Source organism: Chenopodium quinoa, unplaced genomic scaffold, assembly GCF_001683475.1.
Source record: "Chenopodium quinoa cultivar QQ74 unplaced genomic scaffold, ASM168347v1, whole genome shotgun sequence".
NCBI classification, from domain to species: Eukaryota; Viridiplantae; Streptophyta; class Magnoliopsida; order Caryophyllales; family Amaranthaceae; genus Chenopodium; species Chenopodium quinoa.
The window spans coordinates 1,717,794-1,735,053 of record NW_018744878.1 but is presented as its reverse complement, the minus strand read 5'-3'; the positions used below and the strand labels follow the sequence as shown (position 1 = coordinate 1,735,053).

Below are 17,260 nucleotides of genomic sequence, written 5' to 3'. Positions count from 1 at the left end.
CTCATTAAAAGAGCAACGTACAAATAAGATTACAAATAAAGAATGTAAACATGAAAAACTAAAATGCAGCTAGGGTGTTCCATTCGTGGATCCGGTCATTATATAGCGCATCCCAACCCTCTACGCTCGCTGTGCGAATGTTGTACCACCGAGGTATAATCGGTGGCACCGGAAAATCGGTTGACATGTCTAGTCGGATGAAATGTCTGTATGACGACCCAAGAAACGCAATAGCTAGCTCTCTGACCGGTGTGGTGACAGTCTCACGCGACCGCCAAGGGAGAACCGTGGTACAAGGATAATAAGCTTGACTATGCACTCCCAGGCCGAAATGCATGACTGCGCATTTGTAAATGTTTGCAACGGCAAACAGATCTAGGGGCGCGTCAAAATAATGATTTTCGCCGCAAGGTCCACCTCCCCACCGGATACGCCGCAGAGCGCCATCCAAGTCATCCTGGTACACATGACGATAAACATTTCGGTTAGAGGCAATTTCGCTGTACATCAACTCACGCACCAAACCGTAGTTGTCTTCGCCCATTTGAAAAACATCAGCCACGACCCGGAATCCGCAGTTACCATCTCCGGTAGCTCTATGAGCGCTCTCAACTCTACATGTTGTAGTGTTCCCAAAATGAAGTACCTGGTTTGTCCAATATTTGACAAACTTTTCCCTGTGAGGGACCCATTGATGCATCACATAGTCCACCAGTGCCGGACACCACTGGTACGAATCCCTGAAGTTAGCCAATGCTCGCTCATACGCTTCCTCTGTGGTAGCCTGTAGGATCTTCCGCCACTTACCATTCACCAATCTCTCTGCCATTTCCAAATTCTTCTTGAAAAGGTTGTAGGCTTTCACTTTCACGCAGTTGTTGATGTGCCATGTGCACAATAAGTGGTTCGATTCGGGAAACAGCTCTGCTATGGGGGCAAAGAGACCTCCCTCACAGTCGCTGACGATGGCTGTTGGATGAACATTAGGCCCGATGTAGTTTCTCAGCTTCTCCAACACCCAATAATAACTTGGAGCCGTCTCATCCCTGATGATTGCATGACCAATCAGAAAGTTCTGGTTCGTTGGAGCCATCCCAACCATCTCAACCAGAGGGAACTTGTACTTGTTTGTCTTGTACGTTGAGTCGATCAAAATCACAAATGGCCAAGACTTGATCATATCAGCACAATCAGGATGCACAAGGAAAAGATGAGTCACCTCCGCTGTATCTTCATCAGAATCAAACCAGAACAGGTAACCACGTGATTGTGCCTGGTGGTGCAGCTGCTGTATAGGGTTCCTTCCCTCTGACCGTTCAAACCTGAGTTGCTGTCTGACGTTGTAGATGTGTCTTCGGTTTGGATGGTCTTCTGGAAATTTCTCTAACACAGATGCTAATATTTTAGCAGGCTTCACTTGAGCATCACTCATTTCTTTCACAACTAGTTTCGCAGCAGGACTTAAGCCGCTCAGTTGTCGATGACCCTCTTCATATACTATCATCTCATGGTTGTGATACCCCCATTTAGAGTAACCTATCACTTCCCAACCGTCACGACTCCGTAGTTGTCGAACCTTTACTCTGAACTCACACCCACAACCTTTCCGCTTTGTGTCAAACCGAGTGGCTGTACGAAAATCTCTTTCTTCTCTTCTGCGATAACGGTCACATCTCAAAATGCGATCCATTCTACCATCCCGTTGAGATTTATGAGTTGCTACTACCAAGCAAAATCCAGCTGCAATTGCAACCTGTTTTGCCCAATCAATCGCCTGTTGAGCTTCTTCGAATGGACCATCATGTCCAAATATCCCACTGTAATCATTTCCGTCTCCACCATATTCCTGCATCAATTATATATTACAATAAATACATTTAACGGATAATACATTTAATTTCTATATTTCCACAGAATTAACACAAAAAAAAACATAATTATATATAATCAAACTTAATTTTTATAAAAACCCAATTCGAATTTTCAAACTAAATTTCAAAATATACAATTTCGAATTTTCAAATTTAATTTTAAAAAAACCTATTTCAAATTTAATTTACAAAAAACCCATTTCGAATTTTTTTAAAAAATCATTTTCGATTTTTTTTTACAAAAAAATTAAATAAAAAACAACAACAAAATCAAAAAAGAAAAAAAAAAATTAATTATTAAAGGTGGCGTCTGCCAGGGCTGCCACAGCCACTGGACTGGCGCCTGGCAGGGCCACCTCACCCAGTGGAGTGGCGTCTGCCCAGGACGCCAGTCTGGTGGTCTGGGCGTCTGGGCTGGACGCCACTCTGGTGGTTCTGGCGTCCGGCTTGGACGTCCAGGCTACGGTTTGGGCGTCCACCCTAGGCGCCGGAGCCACTCCGACGATAAACCGTGAATTTTAACGGTGACTTACCTCGTTTTCCGTCGACGACGACGTACCTCCGGCGTCCCCCGCATCTCCGGCCTGCCATCCGGTCTCCCCCGGCGAGCCAGTACGGCTCCACATTTTTTACACCGAGATTATTTCAATTTTAGAAAAAGGGCATAATGGTCAAATCATATTATATTTGTGGGCTTTATATGGTAAATTGCGGGCGATGTTTAGCGTTTCACCTAGCCAAATGGGAGGGTTAATTCACTTTACGATCTATCGATTCTTATTCTAAATTGACGCTGCAGGGGATCCAGCGATTACGATTAAGGGTTTTGTGAATGTGTGAAACGCATGTGTTTGCTTTATAAGGAGAGCATTTGTTGACATTCGGGGCTGAATCGATTATTATTCTGAGTTGACGTTGTAGGGGTCCAGTGATTACGATTAAGGGTTTTGTGAATGTGTGAAACGCATGTGTTTGCTATATAAGGAGAGCATTTGCTGGCATTCGGGGCTGAATCTCATGGTGCACATGGTGTATGTTCCGTATAATTTTTGTAAAGTGAGTTTGTTGGCTCTTGATAGTAACGTTTTCATGCATGTCCATGAAAATAGAGGTAATTACTAACCATATATTGATGACAAAGTAGTGTCATCATATATCATAAAAAGGTAATTAATTATTTAAAATTAGCTATTGTCATTAGCAATCCATAATAACTCATTTTGCGCATTTTGCACCTCAAGCTCATTGTGATTGGTTTCATTAATGGAAAGATTCATGGATAGTTGTTTCAAAAACACAAAATTCTACAGAAAAATGGTTTTGCGGAAAACTTTTGTTCCTTAGCTTTTTTTTTTTTTTTTTTTTTGGGGGGGGGGGGGACAAGATTTGTTCCTTAGCTTTATAGTGTGTGGAATTTGTGTTTTAGCAAAATCTGTATTTATAAGTATTTTTTTTTTTCAAAAATTGTAAATTACAATTATTGTTTCCTAAAATCAGGGTAAAGCATGCAGGACTTAATAATAGTAGTGTAACAAGATCAAAGATGATGACATTAACTTTCTCTTCACATTAGTAACATACTTGTCTATACTTTTCTTCTTCTATGGGTCTTTAGAAGGATTTGCGGAAATGTGGGGTTGAATCTCTTAATGTGCACATGATGTATGTTTTATAAAATTTTTGCGGCACGAATTTATTAACTCTTAATAGGATTGTTCTAGGATTTAAAAAACATTAACTACAATGTTTGAGTGACATCGTCACATATTTATAAAAGGGTAATAGTTGTTTTAAAATTAGCTAAATTCATTAGCGATCCATAATGACTCTATTTGCACATTTTATGCTTCTACCTCATTGTGATTAGGATTCTATCATTAGCAAGATTCATGTGATAGTTAATTCAATAACAAAAAAGTGTATAGAGAAAGGTTTTGTGGAAGAGTTATGTTCTTTAGCTTTAATTTATGGTGCGTGAAAATCGTGTTCAGTATAATCTGCATTTTTTTTTTAAGAATCTTACATTACAAACTTTTTTTTTCTTCTTCAAAATAGGGGGAAGCAAGGATTTAATAATAATAATAATAATAATAATAATAATAATAATAATAATAATAATAATAATAATAATAATAATAATAATAATAATAATAATAATGTTTCTTTTTTTGCAAGAAACAGGATCAAAGATATGAGAAGAGACCATGTTAAAAAATAAAAAAATAAATAAATCCTATTGACAACATGTAATTGTACCACCTATTGGCATTTGGCACCATAACGAATATGAATTTAACCTTTATGCCTATTATCCACTAAACTCATACCTTATTACCTAATTCAACTTAAATCGATACCATGCGAAATTCACAAATTATACTCACCTGTCATTCCTATTTTAGAAGTTACTTCGTATTAAAGTGTTCATATAAACAAGAAATATAAGCAACTACTTTGTAATAATTAATTTCTAAAGGAGGGAACATAGATTCAAAATAAAGAGACAGACAAATTAAAGTATAGAAAATGTTAATATAGCAATACCATATATCATCTTGCAAAAAAATAAAATAAAAATAAAAATAAATAAAAAAGATTATGTGCCACAATTGGCCTATTATAAAGCATAGCCACGGAGCCACCCAAGTGGGAATACATAAAAATGAGAAGCTTGTGATCGCATTCAATACTCAAAGTTTTCTTTTTTATTTTTATTAATTATCTTTTTTTGTTATTAATTATTATTACTAGTACATTGTAATATTGTATAGTATTAATATGTACAATTATTATATTATTTTTTTCAAATTTGGTGACCGAATTGTGTACCATGGTGGCGGGGCAGTCTTCATCAATTGTTTATTGACGATGTCGATTATTTTCCCTCCCAAAGGATTTGGTCACACTAAACGTTAATTTATTCTTAATTTAGAAGGGTTTCTTTGTGCCCTCCAAAAAGAAAAGGTTATCTTCATACCTAAAAAATAGTTTTGTTTAAGATATGATAGATCTATATGCATATATTTTTATTACAATAATTCATAAAGTTTTAAACTTCTCTCAAAATATTACGAGTTATAAAATATAATATAAGTAAATCTGATATTAAATCATTCAAAGTATAACATATATAATTATTAGTATGATATAATTTAAAAATATAATGATCTAACTAAATGCATCATGAAATGTAGTAGATATTTTACAATATAATATAAAAATGCATTGCATTTTTAATTTGTTTGGGTTTATTATATTATTCGTGGCTAAAAACTACTCCGTAAATTTTTGGTCTGCACAATGTACTGTATTAATTGTTTAACGTAAAATTGGGTTACAATTAAACTATTTTCGATAATTATATAATTTTCTTATAAGAAATAACAAAAAATTACAAAAGTTGAAATACTATTTTTTTGACCTAACGACAAAAAAAAAAATTACTTCTCAAATTTGTTTAATTTATTACTCCGTAATAATATATTACATAAAATTACTTCTCGTGTTACATTTTAAATACGCAGAGTCGGGGTAAAGATAAAGCATACGAAATATCCGTATGAGTACAACCTTTTTTTTTTTTTTTTTTTTTTTTGACAAACCGTATGAATACAATACACAAGTTAACACAAGAAGTTGATACAAGTTGTGGTTGAGTTGGCAAATATTGACTTTCCTATATAATTCTTGGCTGTAATGTGAAGCTCAAGGTAAAGTTGCTATCAAAAACTTACGAGCCAAGTAGTCAAATTTAAACTGTAGCATGCATGTGGTTAACTTAGCTTTCTTTTATGGCAACACAAGAAGTAACGTTATCAACCAATAACATATGATTATGTATATATTTCTATTTTTGGAAACATCCCAATTGTTAAATCTAAAAATAGTAAGTAATTTAACAAGCCGTGTTTCAGCGTATTATTCTGCGTGTTGAGTTGAGTACATTGTAGAATATGCTGATTTTTATTTGCTGCCATCACTGCCAATTGCCAGCCTGATTTTGGGGTAGCTAGTCTACTTCATGTGGTGCAAGGTGTTTTTGCATGTTAATTGTTTGCCATAGGCCTTCCTCTATTTGAGGGATATATTAGGGTTTTTGTTACTTTGCATGCTTGTCACCTAAGATGAATATATAATAATATATCTTAATATCTTAATTTAAAAAGGGGTTAATATTATATTATGATTAACAACAGTTATTATACAGATATGATTCATGTGGTAAGAATTTTAAGGGGTAATTTAATTTAAGTTGAGGTTTGAGTATAGGTAAATAATATCATCCTAACCCAACCTGGCCATTACCCACACCTACCACTTCATAACCTCAAAATTAAACCCCAACCACGAACCACCTCACCTACACTGAGACTGATTGTCCCTACCACCAGCTTCCACTGTGTTATTTTAACTACCAATGTGGTGTGAAAATGTCGATAATATATAGTGGTGGTGTGAGAAAAAATCATTAGAGGATGATTGACAAAGAATTGAAAAATCACTACACAGGATTAATTGTTATCCTAAGAGGCACATTATAATATACAGAGTATATATATAATTTTTTAACGCATATTGTAATATAATACGAGTATTAAGATAATAATAATAATAATAATAATACTGTTATTGTCTTTTCATTCTGCACATTTGTCAATACAAATCTTTACTAATTAATACTCCATATAGATAATTATGTATCAACTAGCCTTTTGGCCCGTTCCATGCATGGGTTATTACTTAGAATATTTTCCTTGTAATGTTCTGCTTATTTGTGTTATATGAGTCAACATTATTTTATTGTACTTTATATATATATATATATATATAATGTGAACTAATTACCTTTTTTTTTATTATTACTTTATTTTAAGTTTAAGAGATGAAAAGACTACGACTTTATTTTGGTGTACTTGAAACACTTAATTTCAATTTGCAAGTTACAGAATGCATAAAGACATGAACTTTTTTTTTTGATAAAGAAGGTGACATGTGGCATATGAGTAATGTGTGGTTTATGTTTTTAAATACTAAGTATAGATATAGATATAAATAATTATAAAAAAAAAATTAATCTAGACTAGTACTCATTGAGACGAAAACAAACTAACGAATACTTATTGTGCCATAAACGCCGATTTTAATTATTGTTTTACGTCTTACTCCCCATTATTTAATTTAAGCGAATGCTTATTATACCCAAACATTAATCACTAAATCATTATAAAGTAATATTTTAAGAAAATGTTTAATTTTTTGTTTTCTGAAATCCTAATAATGTAAGTGAATGCTTATTATACCCAAACATTAATCATTAAACCACTATGAAGTGATATATTTGGAAACGGTTTTATTTTTCTTTTTTCTTTCTGAAATCATAAAAATTCTTCATCTATCTATGTATCTATTTGACTATTTCTATACTTTATAATTTATATAGTTATATACTGTAGACTTGTACAGTGTGGACACTACAATGTTAAAATAAAAAAATGCTACTTGGGCTATTGCATATTTGCATGCTTACAAGGCTGGGCCTGATGTTAGTTCCTTATTACAAGGCCACATGTATTGGAGGCTTTTATTTTATCTTATTTTTATGTTTATAGAAAATTTGCAAATTGCAGCCATTTAAACTTTGTATTTTGTAAATTGCAGCCTTTTTAAAAAAATTACAAATTGCAGCCCAAAAGTTCATATAAATTGTAAATTACAGCCCGATTCAACTTTTTCATCGGTTAACAAGTTGAAAAATCTTCAATTTAGGTTTTAGGGGCCATTTTAGTTCTTTAGGGATCGAATTGAGCTCGGAATTAGCAAAAAAAAATAACGCAAGTATCTCGTTTTGCGTAACAATAATGTATCGATTTGTGGAAAACTGTAAATATGAGACACTTACGTTATTTTTTTGCTAATTTCGAGCTCAATTCGGGTCGTTAAGGACTAATATGACCCCTAAAACCTTAACCGAAGATTTTTCAACATGTAAATCGATGAAAAAATTAAATCGGGCTGCAATTTACAATTTATACAAACTTTTGGGCTGCAATTTGCAAAAAAAAAAAATTAAATGGCTGCAATTTGCAAAATACGAACTTTAAATGGCTGCAATTTGTAAATTTTCCTATTTTTATATTTTATATTCCATCCAATTCACCCTTTGGGCTAATCCGAATTTGAAGATCAGTCGTGGATGGTAAGTTTTAGTCCCCTCCCAATTGAAGGCACTTTAGTTGAACTATATTAAAACATATCACAAGTTCACCTTAATAAGTAATGGAATTTTCATCTCTTTACTAATTCAATGCAGTCTTTTTTGGAATTTATTAATAGGTGCAAAACCACTATGTACTTCAAAGCTTAAAGTTTAATTAACCATTATGGAAAATGAAATAATTTGTCCAACAAACTAATATAGAAATACAACTTAATTACAGTATATTAGAAATGAAGGTATTATATGTCATTCAGTAACTAGGGAGTATTTTGAACATTCCCTTACGCCTAAAATAAGATGTATTGGTATGATTTTATTTAGTGTAATCTTATTTGAATAATCTAAACTAGTATGATACACATAAGGCTTAATTTTGACCGTAGCTTTACACTTATGTATAAAGATAGAAACTATCAATTTAGTTTTTGTTGTATTTGTCTTGATTTATACTTGTGAAATATGTAATTTTCATGATTTGTATTAACATGCAATTAAAAATATTTAACATTAAGTAAACACGTATTAAATTTTTTTATTTTATTATCTATTGATTTTTTTTTTCGAGCACCGATTGATTTAATTATTATGGTAAGGATAGGTACTACGTGACAAGTGTATAAGTTGAAGAGAACAAGTTCTAATTTTAGATACAAAAAGAATTCCGTAGTTGCAGTAGGCAAGAGACTGTCTAGATGAGCAGATGATAGGTTAAAGGATGACATAGGCTCATATCCCACACAGCAAAAACCGGGCACAAAACTGCAGGGTTATGGTCTTACTAAGAATTACTACAACCTATTAAGGTGACCATTACTCCCACAGTTTGAGCTTTGAAGTAAGATCTGAAATATGGCATTATAATATAAGCTCTAAACTTCTAAATTATGAACATTTTTTGCGAAATTGAGTAGTAAAACTTCCTCCATTTTCAATTTCTCATGTTCTCACCATTTTCATAATTCTATATGTATACATGGACCCTTGGGAGAAAGCGAAAAAGAGAAAATGTAAGAAGTTACTGAACTATAAAGAAGAACATAAGAAAGAGGTTCCTTTTTTCTTCATTTTCTTTAAGAAGAGAGGGGGAGAGAGAGAGAGAGAGAGAGAGGGAGGGAGGGAGGGAGGGAATGTATCCCTACAGATGAAATGAGTATATGAGAGCGCCTATAAGAAGGCTAACCACCTCACACTTCGAATGGGAGAATGTATTGTATATACAACAACACTATGTAAGAATGAAATCTTCGGCAACTAAGCCAGAAGGTTGAAGGGTTTAAGCAGTAGCAGCCTTCTCTTCTTCATAGTGATTTGCTGGGAGAAGAGTGCAGACCAAGTTCCGATCACCATACACATTGTCCACACGCGCTGAAATCAACCACAAGAAAAGTTCCAGTTTAATAATGAGAGATAGAAATGGATAGGTACATTTTTAGATACCAGAGATGGGATATTGGAAGCATACCAGTAGTTGGCCAAAACTTGGCAGCGCGCAGCCATTCAGCAGGGTATGCAGCATAATCCCGAGTGTATGGCTTGGTCCACGAGTCTGCCATGAGCATGGAGGGTGGGTGTGGTGCTCCCTGCATAAACAGTAGCCAATTCATTATCTCACATAGGCAAGCTTCACTCTTTCACCTGAAAAACTCTTATCGATCTGATCCTTTTGGAACTTTCTAAACTGGTTGGAATTCATCTGAACTTGTCAATTAATTATTACAGTGAATTGAACCTAGATAGCCTTACTGGAACTTATATTCCCTGAAACTTATAAATCTACTATGCTAGTCAAAGCTGTAAATCTGCAGTATAGGCTAAAATGCTATAATTGGTTTTATGAGAAACTGAAGTAAGTGAACATCAAAAGGACAAACATATATTGATCAGAAGAAAGATTAATGTTTTACCTTGAGGACATTGTTGTGGACATCAGCTTTTCCATTCTCAATCTCAGCAATTTCTTCTCTAATGGAAATTAGTGCATCACAGAACCTGTCTAATTCTGCCTGTTGAAGCAATAATACAAAAACATTAATCACATACGTGAGAATATCAGAGAAAAGAGTGACTAGCAGGATTAAATCAATTAAGGCAAATACCTTGCTTTCACTTTCAGTGGGTTCAATCATGAGTGTGCCAGGAACTGGCCATGACATTGTAGGACCATGGAATCCATAGTCAATTAGACGCTTGGCAACATCCTCAGCCTCTATACCAGCAGTGTTCTGCAATGGAAGTAACATTTAACCATAGAAGCATGGAGTTTAACCAAAGTTATAACTTGAGTAATTACATCAGAAGAATTACCTTGAAGCCTCTCAAATCAATGATAAATTCGTGAGCACATGTTCCATTGACACCACGGAAAAGGACTGGATAATGGTTCTGTAGAGACCAATAAAGTTAGCAATATCATAATTACGTATTCTAATATTGTTATACAGCTTTCATGCTATCTTTTAACAAAATGGTTCAAACAAATTTACATGAATGTCAGATTTAATGGTCATTCATCGTTAGCTTAGAATTTATGAAAATCAAAGGACGTCAAGAACACATACCTCCAAACGCTTTGCCATGTAGTTTGCATTCAGGATAGCTTGCTTAGATGCTTCAGTTATGCCATTTGATCCCATCATAGCAATATATGTGTATGAAATTGGTAAAATTAGAGCAGATCCCCAGGGCGCAGCAGAGATGGTACCTAGCGGCTCTAATTTCTCTGGGGCAGGAATTCCACCAGTGCCAACCTTCAACAAAACAAATATCAGAACTTCAGAAGTTTTGCTGCATAGTTTGAATACAAAAATTTGGGACCATTATAACATGAACATATCTCAAATTTACAACTTTATAATGGACAGCATCTATTACATCATCTATATGGTGGAGATAAAGGACTCAAATGAAGAGGAGCTATTAGGTGATGTATTAACATTAAAAATTTCTGTTCAGCATATATTGTCTGCCATATAGCATAAGTTCCTTTGGGAATTACGCGTCTTAAGCTAAGAAACTTGCCTTCGATTTTTAAGATGTAAGATACGCTCAATGTAATCAAATCAAATGAATTTTCTGATTCATGGGCTAAAAATGATGCAAAGTAAGATGGGATGGTGGGCATTGGACAATGGGTCTTGACTCTTGAGGTGCTATCAGAGTTAAATAGCTGATCCTTTGATTATTTGAGTCTATGGGAGAATTAGCTAATGGCTTACTGCAAGCACTGATGTTTTGCCTTTGTCTGAAATAAAATTTACATCTAAGAAAAATGATAGCATCAGTTCGAGTCAAACATGGTCATCACACTATAGAATCAGTAGGTAAAAATAATTTCTCATGGTAACATTTACCGTTTATACAACTGTATAATACTTATGCAAAAGGGGAGGTTAATAAAAGCACAATAATCATGCATTAAGTTCAAATGAGAGTTCATACCACAGGGTGCGATGGCAAAAATGGTGCCAAGTGTTTCTTTACACCAATGGGGCCCATACCAGGACCACCTCCACCATGAGGAATGCAAAATGTTTTGTGTAGGTTGAGATGACAAACATCTGCTCCAATGAATCCTGGGCTTGTGAGACCAACCTGGGAAAAATGATACATGTCATCAATTATCAAGTCTTATACTGATATAGTTGCAAACATAATTCCAGATAGAAAGCAGCACATGCTAAAAAAACGTCAAAGAAAGCGAACTTATTAAAACTACAACGTATCACAAAAACAGCCAATGCCTGTGAATGAACAGCCATAACTAACTGATTATCATATACCTGCATAATTAAAATCATTCTCTCTTCCTATCGGTTACATTTGGTATAAGCAAATGACAAAGTGAGGTAGTAGAGAAAAGGAAAAACTAATGACAGCTTAATTTTTTTGGCACAAGTGTTCCATTTTACACTAAGGCCTTGTTTTTTTTTTACATCTCATTCTTACTGATTCGCATATAATTTTGTGATAACTTACTGGTTTTTACTCATTTAAACTTTTTTAACTGAAACCCTGTTATTTACTTTCTACGAAACACACCCATGTTATAGCTGTTTAAGTCTCTGACAATGCTGGCAGAAAAATACATAAAATTATCAAAGTGTAAGATACAGAAGACAAGCTTTAATTGTAATCCCAAAAGGCATCAAATCCATGATTGAGGTCAGCAAATTATATTATCAGTGACAATCAAATTAGCAACTAGACCTAAGAAGTCAAAGGCAATCAATTAATCAATTAACCTGTGCATTCATGTTGGCACCATCCATGTATACTTGACCTCCATTGTCGTGAATTATCTTGCAGATCTCATCAATTCCTTCTTCGTAGACACCATGAGTTGAAGGATATGTGACCTGCATGACAGAAGAAAATTCAACCACCCAAAGGCATATCATATATATTCAAAATATTACTGTAATGTGACCATTAGTGAAGTAGGTCACAGTGGATCATACCATAAGGGCAGACAAATTGTCCTTGTGTTTTTCAGCAGCCTTTCTCACTTCTTCAATGTTAATATTTCCCTTAGCATCAGTTCCAACAGAGACAATTTTCATACCACACATAGCTGCACTTGCAGGATTTGTTCCATGAGCAGAGACAGGTATGATGCACACATTACGATGATGATCTCCCCTGGACTAAAATGAAAAACAAAATTTTGCATATCAATCAAAATACTTGTGGGTGTTGTAAATTGTAATAGCAAGTTATGGATGATAATTTGGAAAAACAGAAAAGGTATATAAAATTTAAGTTCCCAGACTACATGACAGCAAAACAATATGTTCCAACTAACTAAAAAAATTTAATGTGCCTAAGATATACATATACTGTAGTGGAATAGTGGAAATGGAAAGCTCTACACACTTGCAAAAACCCTTAAAGAGTAAAGGTGACATATGTTTACATGGCAGTCCTCCTAAAACCAACAGCCTTGCATGGTCATATCCCCTATTCTATCCATTCGAGTAAGTCATCTCAATATTACATGTGAAATACCAAATGAGTCTATAATTATCATACCATATGGTAAGCTCGGATAACCATCAACCCTGCATACTCTCCAGACGCACCAGCATTAGGTTGCAGAGAGAAAGAGTCGAATCCAGTAATGGTGCACAGTAAATCACCCAAATTTTGGAACATTTCCTATACACAATAAAGAGCAGATAGACCCAATAGAAAGTGTAAGGCGCATTTCCAGAATATTAAGTTAATAAAGTCTAAATAATGAATACTAGCAACACATGTTATTTCTTGTACCTGATATCCTTGAGCCTGTTCTGTTGGGGCAAAAGGATGTATACTTGCGAATTCAGGCCATGTAACTGGCATCATTTCAGTTGTGGCATTCAACTTCATTGTACAAGATCCCAGTGGAATCATACTGTGGCATAGTGACAGATCCTTTGACTGTAATTTATAAAGGTATCTCAGTAGCTCATGCTCCGTGTGGTATCTAATACAAATAATTGCATTCAGAAATCAGAATACAACATCAAACACATAACTATTTCATAGTGAACTTAGTGAAGAGATTCCATACGAGTTAAAGATTGGGTGAGTCAAATATGGGCTCTCCCTCACAAGGTTAGCAGGGATTGCATTCTCCACTTCTGGAGCAATAGATGCAGCAGTAAAAGGTACCTGACAGATAATCAAGATTGTGATGAAAAATAAATTCAGCACACTTTCAAGTATTGTGTGTTATTGTGAATTTCATCAATCTATCAGTGTAAATTAGAGAAACTCACAGCCTTGCCACCAGCAAAAACTTTGAAAAGTTTATCAACGTCTTCCAAAGTTGTTGTTTCATCAAAAGCAACAGTGACCTGAGAGTCAAAAGGCAACACTCAATATAAGAAGGAACATGATTCATATACAATACTGTGGCGTAGTTTTTATAAGAAATCAAACTCACCGTGTTGTTGTCCACAACACGCAAATTCATCTCATGCTTACAAGCTTCATCAGCAAGTGCTTTGGCATCAGCACACTTGATCTTTACTGTGTCAAAGAAAGGCAGTCCCTGAACTTCTACTGTCCCAAGTTTTTTCAACCCAGCTGCTAATGTGCCAGCAAGACCATGCACCCTTTGGGCAATAGTTTTAAGGCCTTCAGGTCCATGATAGACACAATACATAGCAGCCATGTTGGCCAGCAAAGCCTTCATAATAGGAAATAAAGCTCATTTAACCACAGCAGAACCAATAAAATCAACAGAAATATTATTACATAAACATGTCTTATGATTGTGAAGATCACTAAAACAAAAACAGCCAGAAAAAATAAGAAAGAAACATAGCACATCTCAAGAGTTGCAAAACAAAACTTCTTGCTTCCCCTGGAACATCCTCCTCAAAGCAGGATCAAAAGGGGAGCAGACCCTTATTTTCATCCTCAAACTATCAACACAATACAGTCATGCAAGCAATAGAGAATATAACACAATAAGAATATAATAGCACAACACAAGCAGGCAAACTGTGATATGTAAGATGAATTGAGCACAGACAAATAATTTGTCAAAACACACATACTCGCACACACAAATATATAAAAAAAAATAAATATATAAACAATCTGCTTCATAATTCAGACAGACAACATAATCTATCCAACTCCACAAACTATGTAAGAGAAGCTCTATACCTGAGCAGTACAGATGTTGCTAGTAGCCTTGTCTCTCCTAATGTGTTGCTCCCTTGTCTGCATTGCCATACGAAGAGCAGACTTGCCAGACGAATCAACACTAACACCGATAATTCTTCCTGGCATCAACCTCTTGTACTCTTGAGAGGTGGCCAAGAAAGCAGCATGAGGACCTCCATAACCCATAGGCACTCCAAATCTCTGAGCTGACCCAACAACAATATCAGCCCCCAATTCACCTGGTGGCTTCAACATTGTCAAAGCCAAAAGATCAGTAGCCATAACCACCTTAACCCCACTAGCATGCGCTTTCTTAACAAACTCCCCATAGTCCAAAACCTCCCCCTCAGTACCAGGATACTGCACAAGCACACCACAAACATCCCCAGACGAGTAATCAATATCCTTAAGATCCGCTGTCACGACCTTAAGCTCGAAACCATCAGCTCGAGTCTTACAGATATCAATAGTCTGTGGATGACAGTTATTAGCAATGATAAATGTTTTCCTCTTCCCTTTCAATATATTGTTACACATAGCCATCGCCTCGGCTGCAGCCGTACCCTCATCAAGCAATGAGGCATTCGACATAGGCAAACCAGTAAGATCAGTAACCATAGTTTGATAGTTCAACAATGACTCTAACCGACCCTGAGAAATCTCAGCTTGATAAGGTGTATACTGAGTATACCAAGCAGGATTTTCCATTATATTCCTCAAAATCACAGGTGGTACAAATGTATCATAATACCCCATCCCAATAAATGACTTAAAAATCTTATTCTTTGATGCCAAATCCTTCATATGATCAATCATTTGAGACTCAGTTAAACCCTCATCAAATTTTGAATACTTCATTGATTGGATCCTTATTGATTTAGGCACAGTTGCATCAATTAAAGCATCAGTATTATCAAACCCACAAAATTTAGCCATTTTAATTTCTTCATCTGGGGTTATTGAATTATGTCTCCTAGCAAAACTATCATTGGGTTTCAATGCTTCTACAGAAATAGATCGAGTTTGAGGTAATCTCCCAAACCCCACATTTCCTAATTCATTGTTCTTCGAGAAGAATCTAGAAGAAGATGAAGGAGGAGGTGGTGGAGCCATTGTTGAAACATACCTTGCAGAGGAGATTGAATCAACCACCTTGTTGTGGTGGTTGTTGGGGCGGTGGTGGTGGTGCAACCGCCGCAAAAGTGCTCTTCCAGCAACCTTTCTTGCGCGCTCCATTGATAAAGATTTGATCTTTTTGCAAAAACAGAGAGAATTAGAAAGATGGGTGATTTTTTTTTGCCCAAATGAGAAATGGGCAGTGATTTTTTTTTGTGTAGCAGAAAGTTCAGAAATATAAGGATTCCATTAGAGTAGGAGAGAGTGGGCTAAAAGGCTACTAGTGGGTTGGTGGATACTATATTGGATGCTTTGTTTATTTATATTTGTAATTACAAAAAATATTTCATTTATTATTATTGTGTGATGCCATTTATTTGGAAATTAATGTGGGCCAAAAAGTCCCAAAAAGATAAATAAAATTGAGAAAATACAAATATTGAATAATAAATGTTTTTTATTAGAAAAGAAATCAACTCAACAACTCAATTCGATGTATTAGTTTGATTATAATATCTGCTCCTTAAATATTGTACAGAGTAATTTTTTTTCCATAAAATTTTGTAAATATTGTTTCATTTCATATAAAATAAAGGATCTTGCAAACGAATGCCTCCGAGGCGTTGGATAAACATTTAAAATATTACTTCCTCCGTCCCCGATTGATAGTCACTTTTGCATTTTTGGTGAATAAAAATGTTAGTCACATTTGTTTTTTTTTAAGTACCATTAATATTATTTTTTTACCAAATTTCTCTAACATTTGAAAAAATATTTGTGCAAATTTGACTTTCACATGTACTTTAATTACTTTATCTCTCTACTTATTTGCATATCCAATGTAAATATACTTTTTCAATGTACTTTCTTTAATTCTCCTTAATTCCTGTGATTTTTCTTCAAAATTGACTATCAATCAGGGACGGAGGGAGTACTAAAAGTGGTATAAATTTGGGAAAGCATGACAAAATCACGCATCAATCGGTGTAATTAAATGTTCATTTTAATTTAATCTTTCTACTTTTAGCTAGCTTATTCAACGCCCTCGGGCGTTCGTTAGCTTTTGCCTAAAATAAAATCTCAAATATTAAAAGAGTTCTTATTAACATTTCTTAGGGCGTGTTCGGCGCTAGCTTTTGAGTAGCTTTTAGTGGTTTGACCAAGTCAAACCACTACTCAACAAAAAATGTGAGTGTTTGGCAATGTAATGGTTCAAGTAGCTTTTAGTGGTGGAGGTAGCTTTTATTAAAAGGTAGGATTATTAGCTTTTGAAGTTAGAGGTAGCTTTTGTAGCTTTTGAAAATTTATTGTATAGTTTTAAAAATAAAATATTGATTCTTAAATGTAACAGCTAGTCAACCACTACTTTACCGAACAATCATAACTAAATTATCTTTTT

At 34.8% G+C, this 17,260-nt stretch overlaps 1 protein-coding gene across 1 annotated transcript; it reads right to left on the bottom strand.

The window, feature by feature from the left end:
• Positions 1-8,979: 8,979 nt before the first annotated feature.
• Positions 8,980-16,167, bottom strand: LOC110705444 (glycine dehydrogenase (decarboxylating), mitochondrial). Its single transcript, XM_021883312.1, has 15 exons — positions 14,746-16,167; positions 14,015-14,260; positions 13,848-13,925; positions 13,640-13,740; positions 13,357-13,552; positions 13,117-13,242; positions 12,546-12,731; positions 12,330-12,443; positions 11,527-11,679; positions 10,647-10,835; positions 10,393-10,470; positions 10,185-10,310; positions 9,993-10,091; positions 9,551-9,668; positions 8,980-9,453 (listed from the first exon to the last, which is right to left on the bottom strand). The coding sequence occupies exons 1-15, from the start codon at positions 15,979-15,981 to the stop codon at positions 9,362-9,364; spliced, it is 3,138 nt and encodes a 1,045-aa protein (XP_021739004.1). The 5' UTR covers positions 15,982-16,167; the 3' UTR covers positions 8,980-9,361.
• Between the last annotated feature and the right edge of the window lie 1,093 nt (positions 16,168-17,260).

What these genes read in the sequence shown, in the direction of transcription:
- LOC110705444 (XM_021883312.1), bottom strand. Translation starts at nt 15,981, where the DNA reads ATGGAGCGCGCAAGAAAGGTTGCTGGAAGAGCACTTTTGCGGCGGTTG. An exon ending in TTTTGCCATCGCACCCTGTG is followed by an intron (nt 10,836 to 11,526) that starts GTATGAACTCTC and finishes GTTTTGTTGAAG; the next exon opens with GTTGGCACTGGTGGAATTCC. An exon ending in ACATGGCAAAGCGTTTGGAG is followed by an intron (nt 10,471 to 10,646) that starts GTATGTGTTCTT and finishes TGGTCTCTACAG; the next exon opens with AACCATTATCCAGTCCTTTT.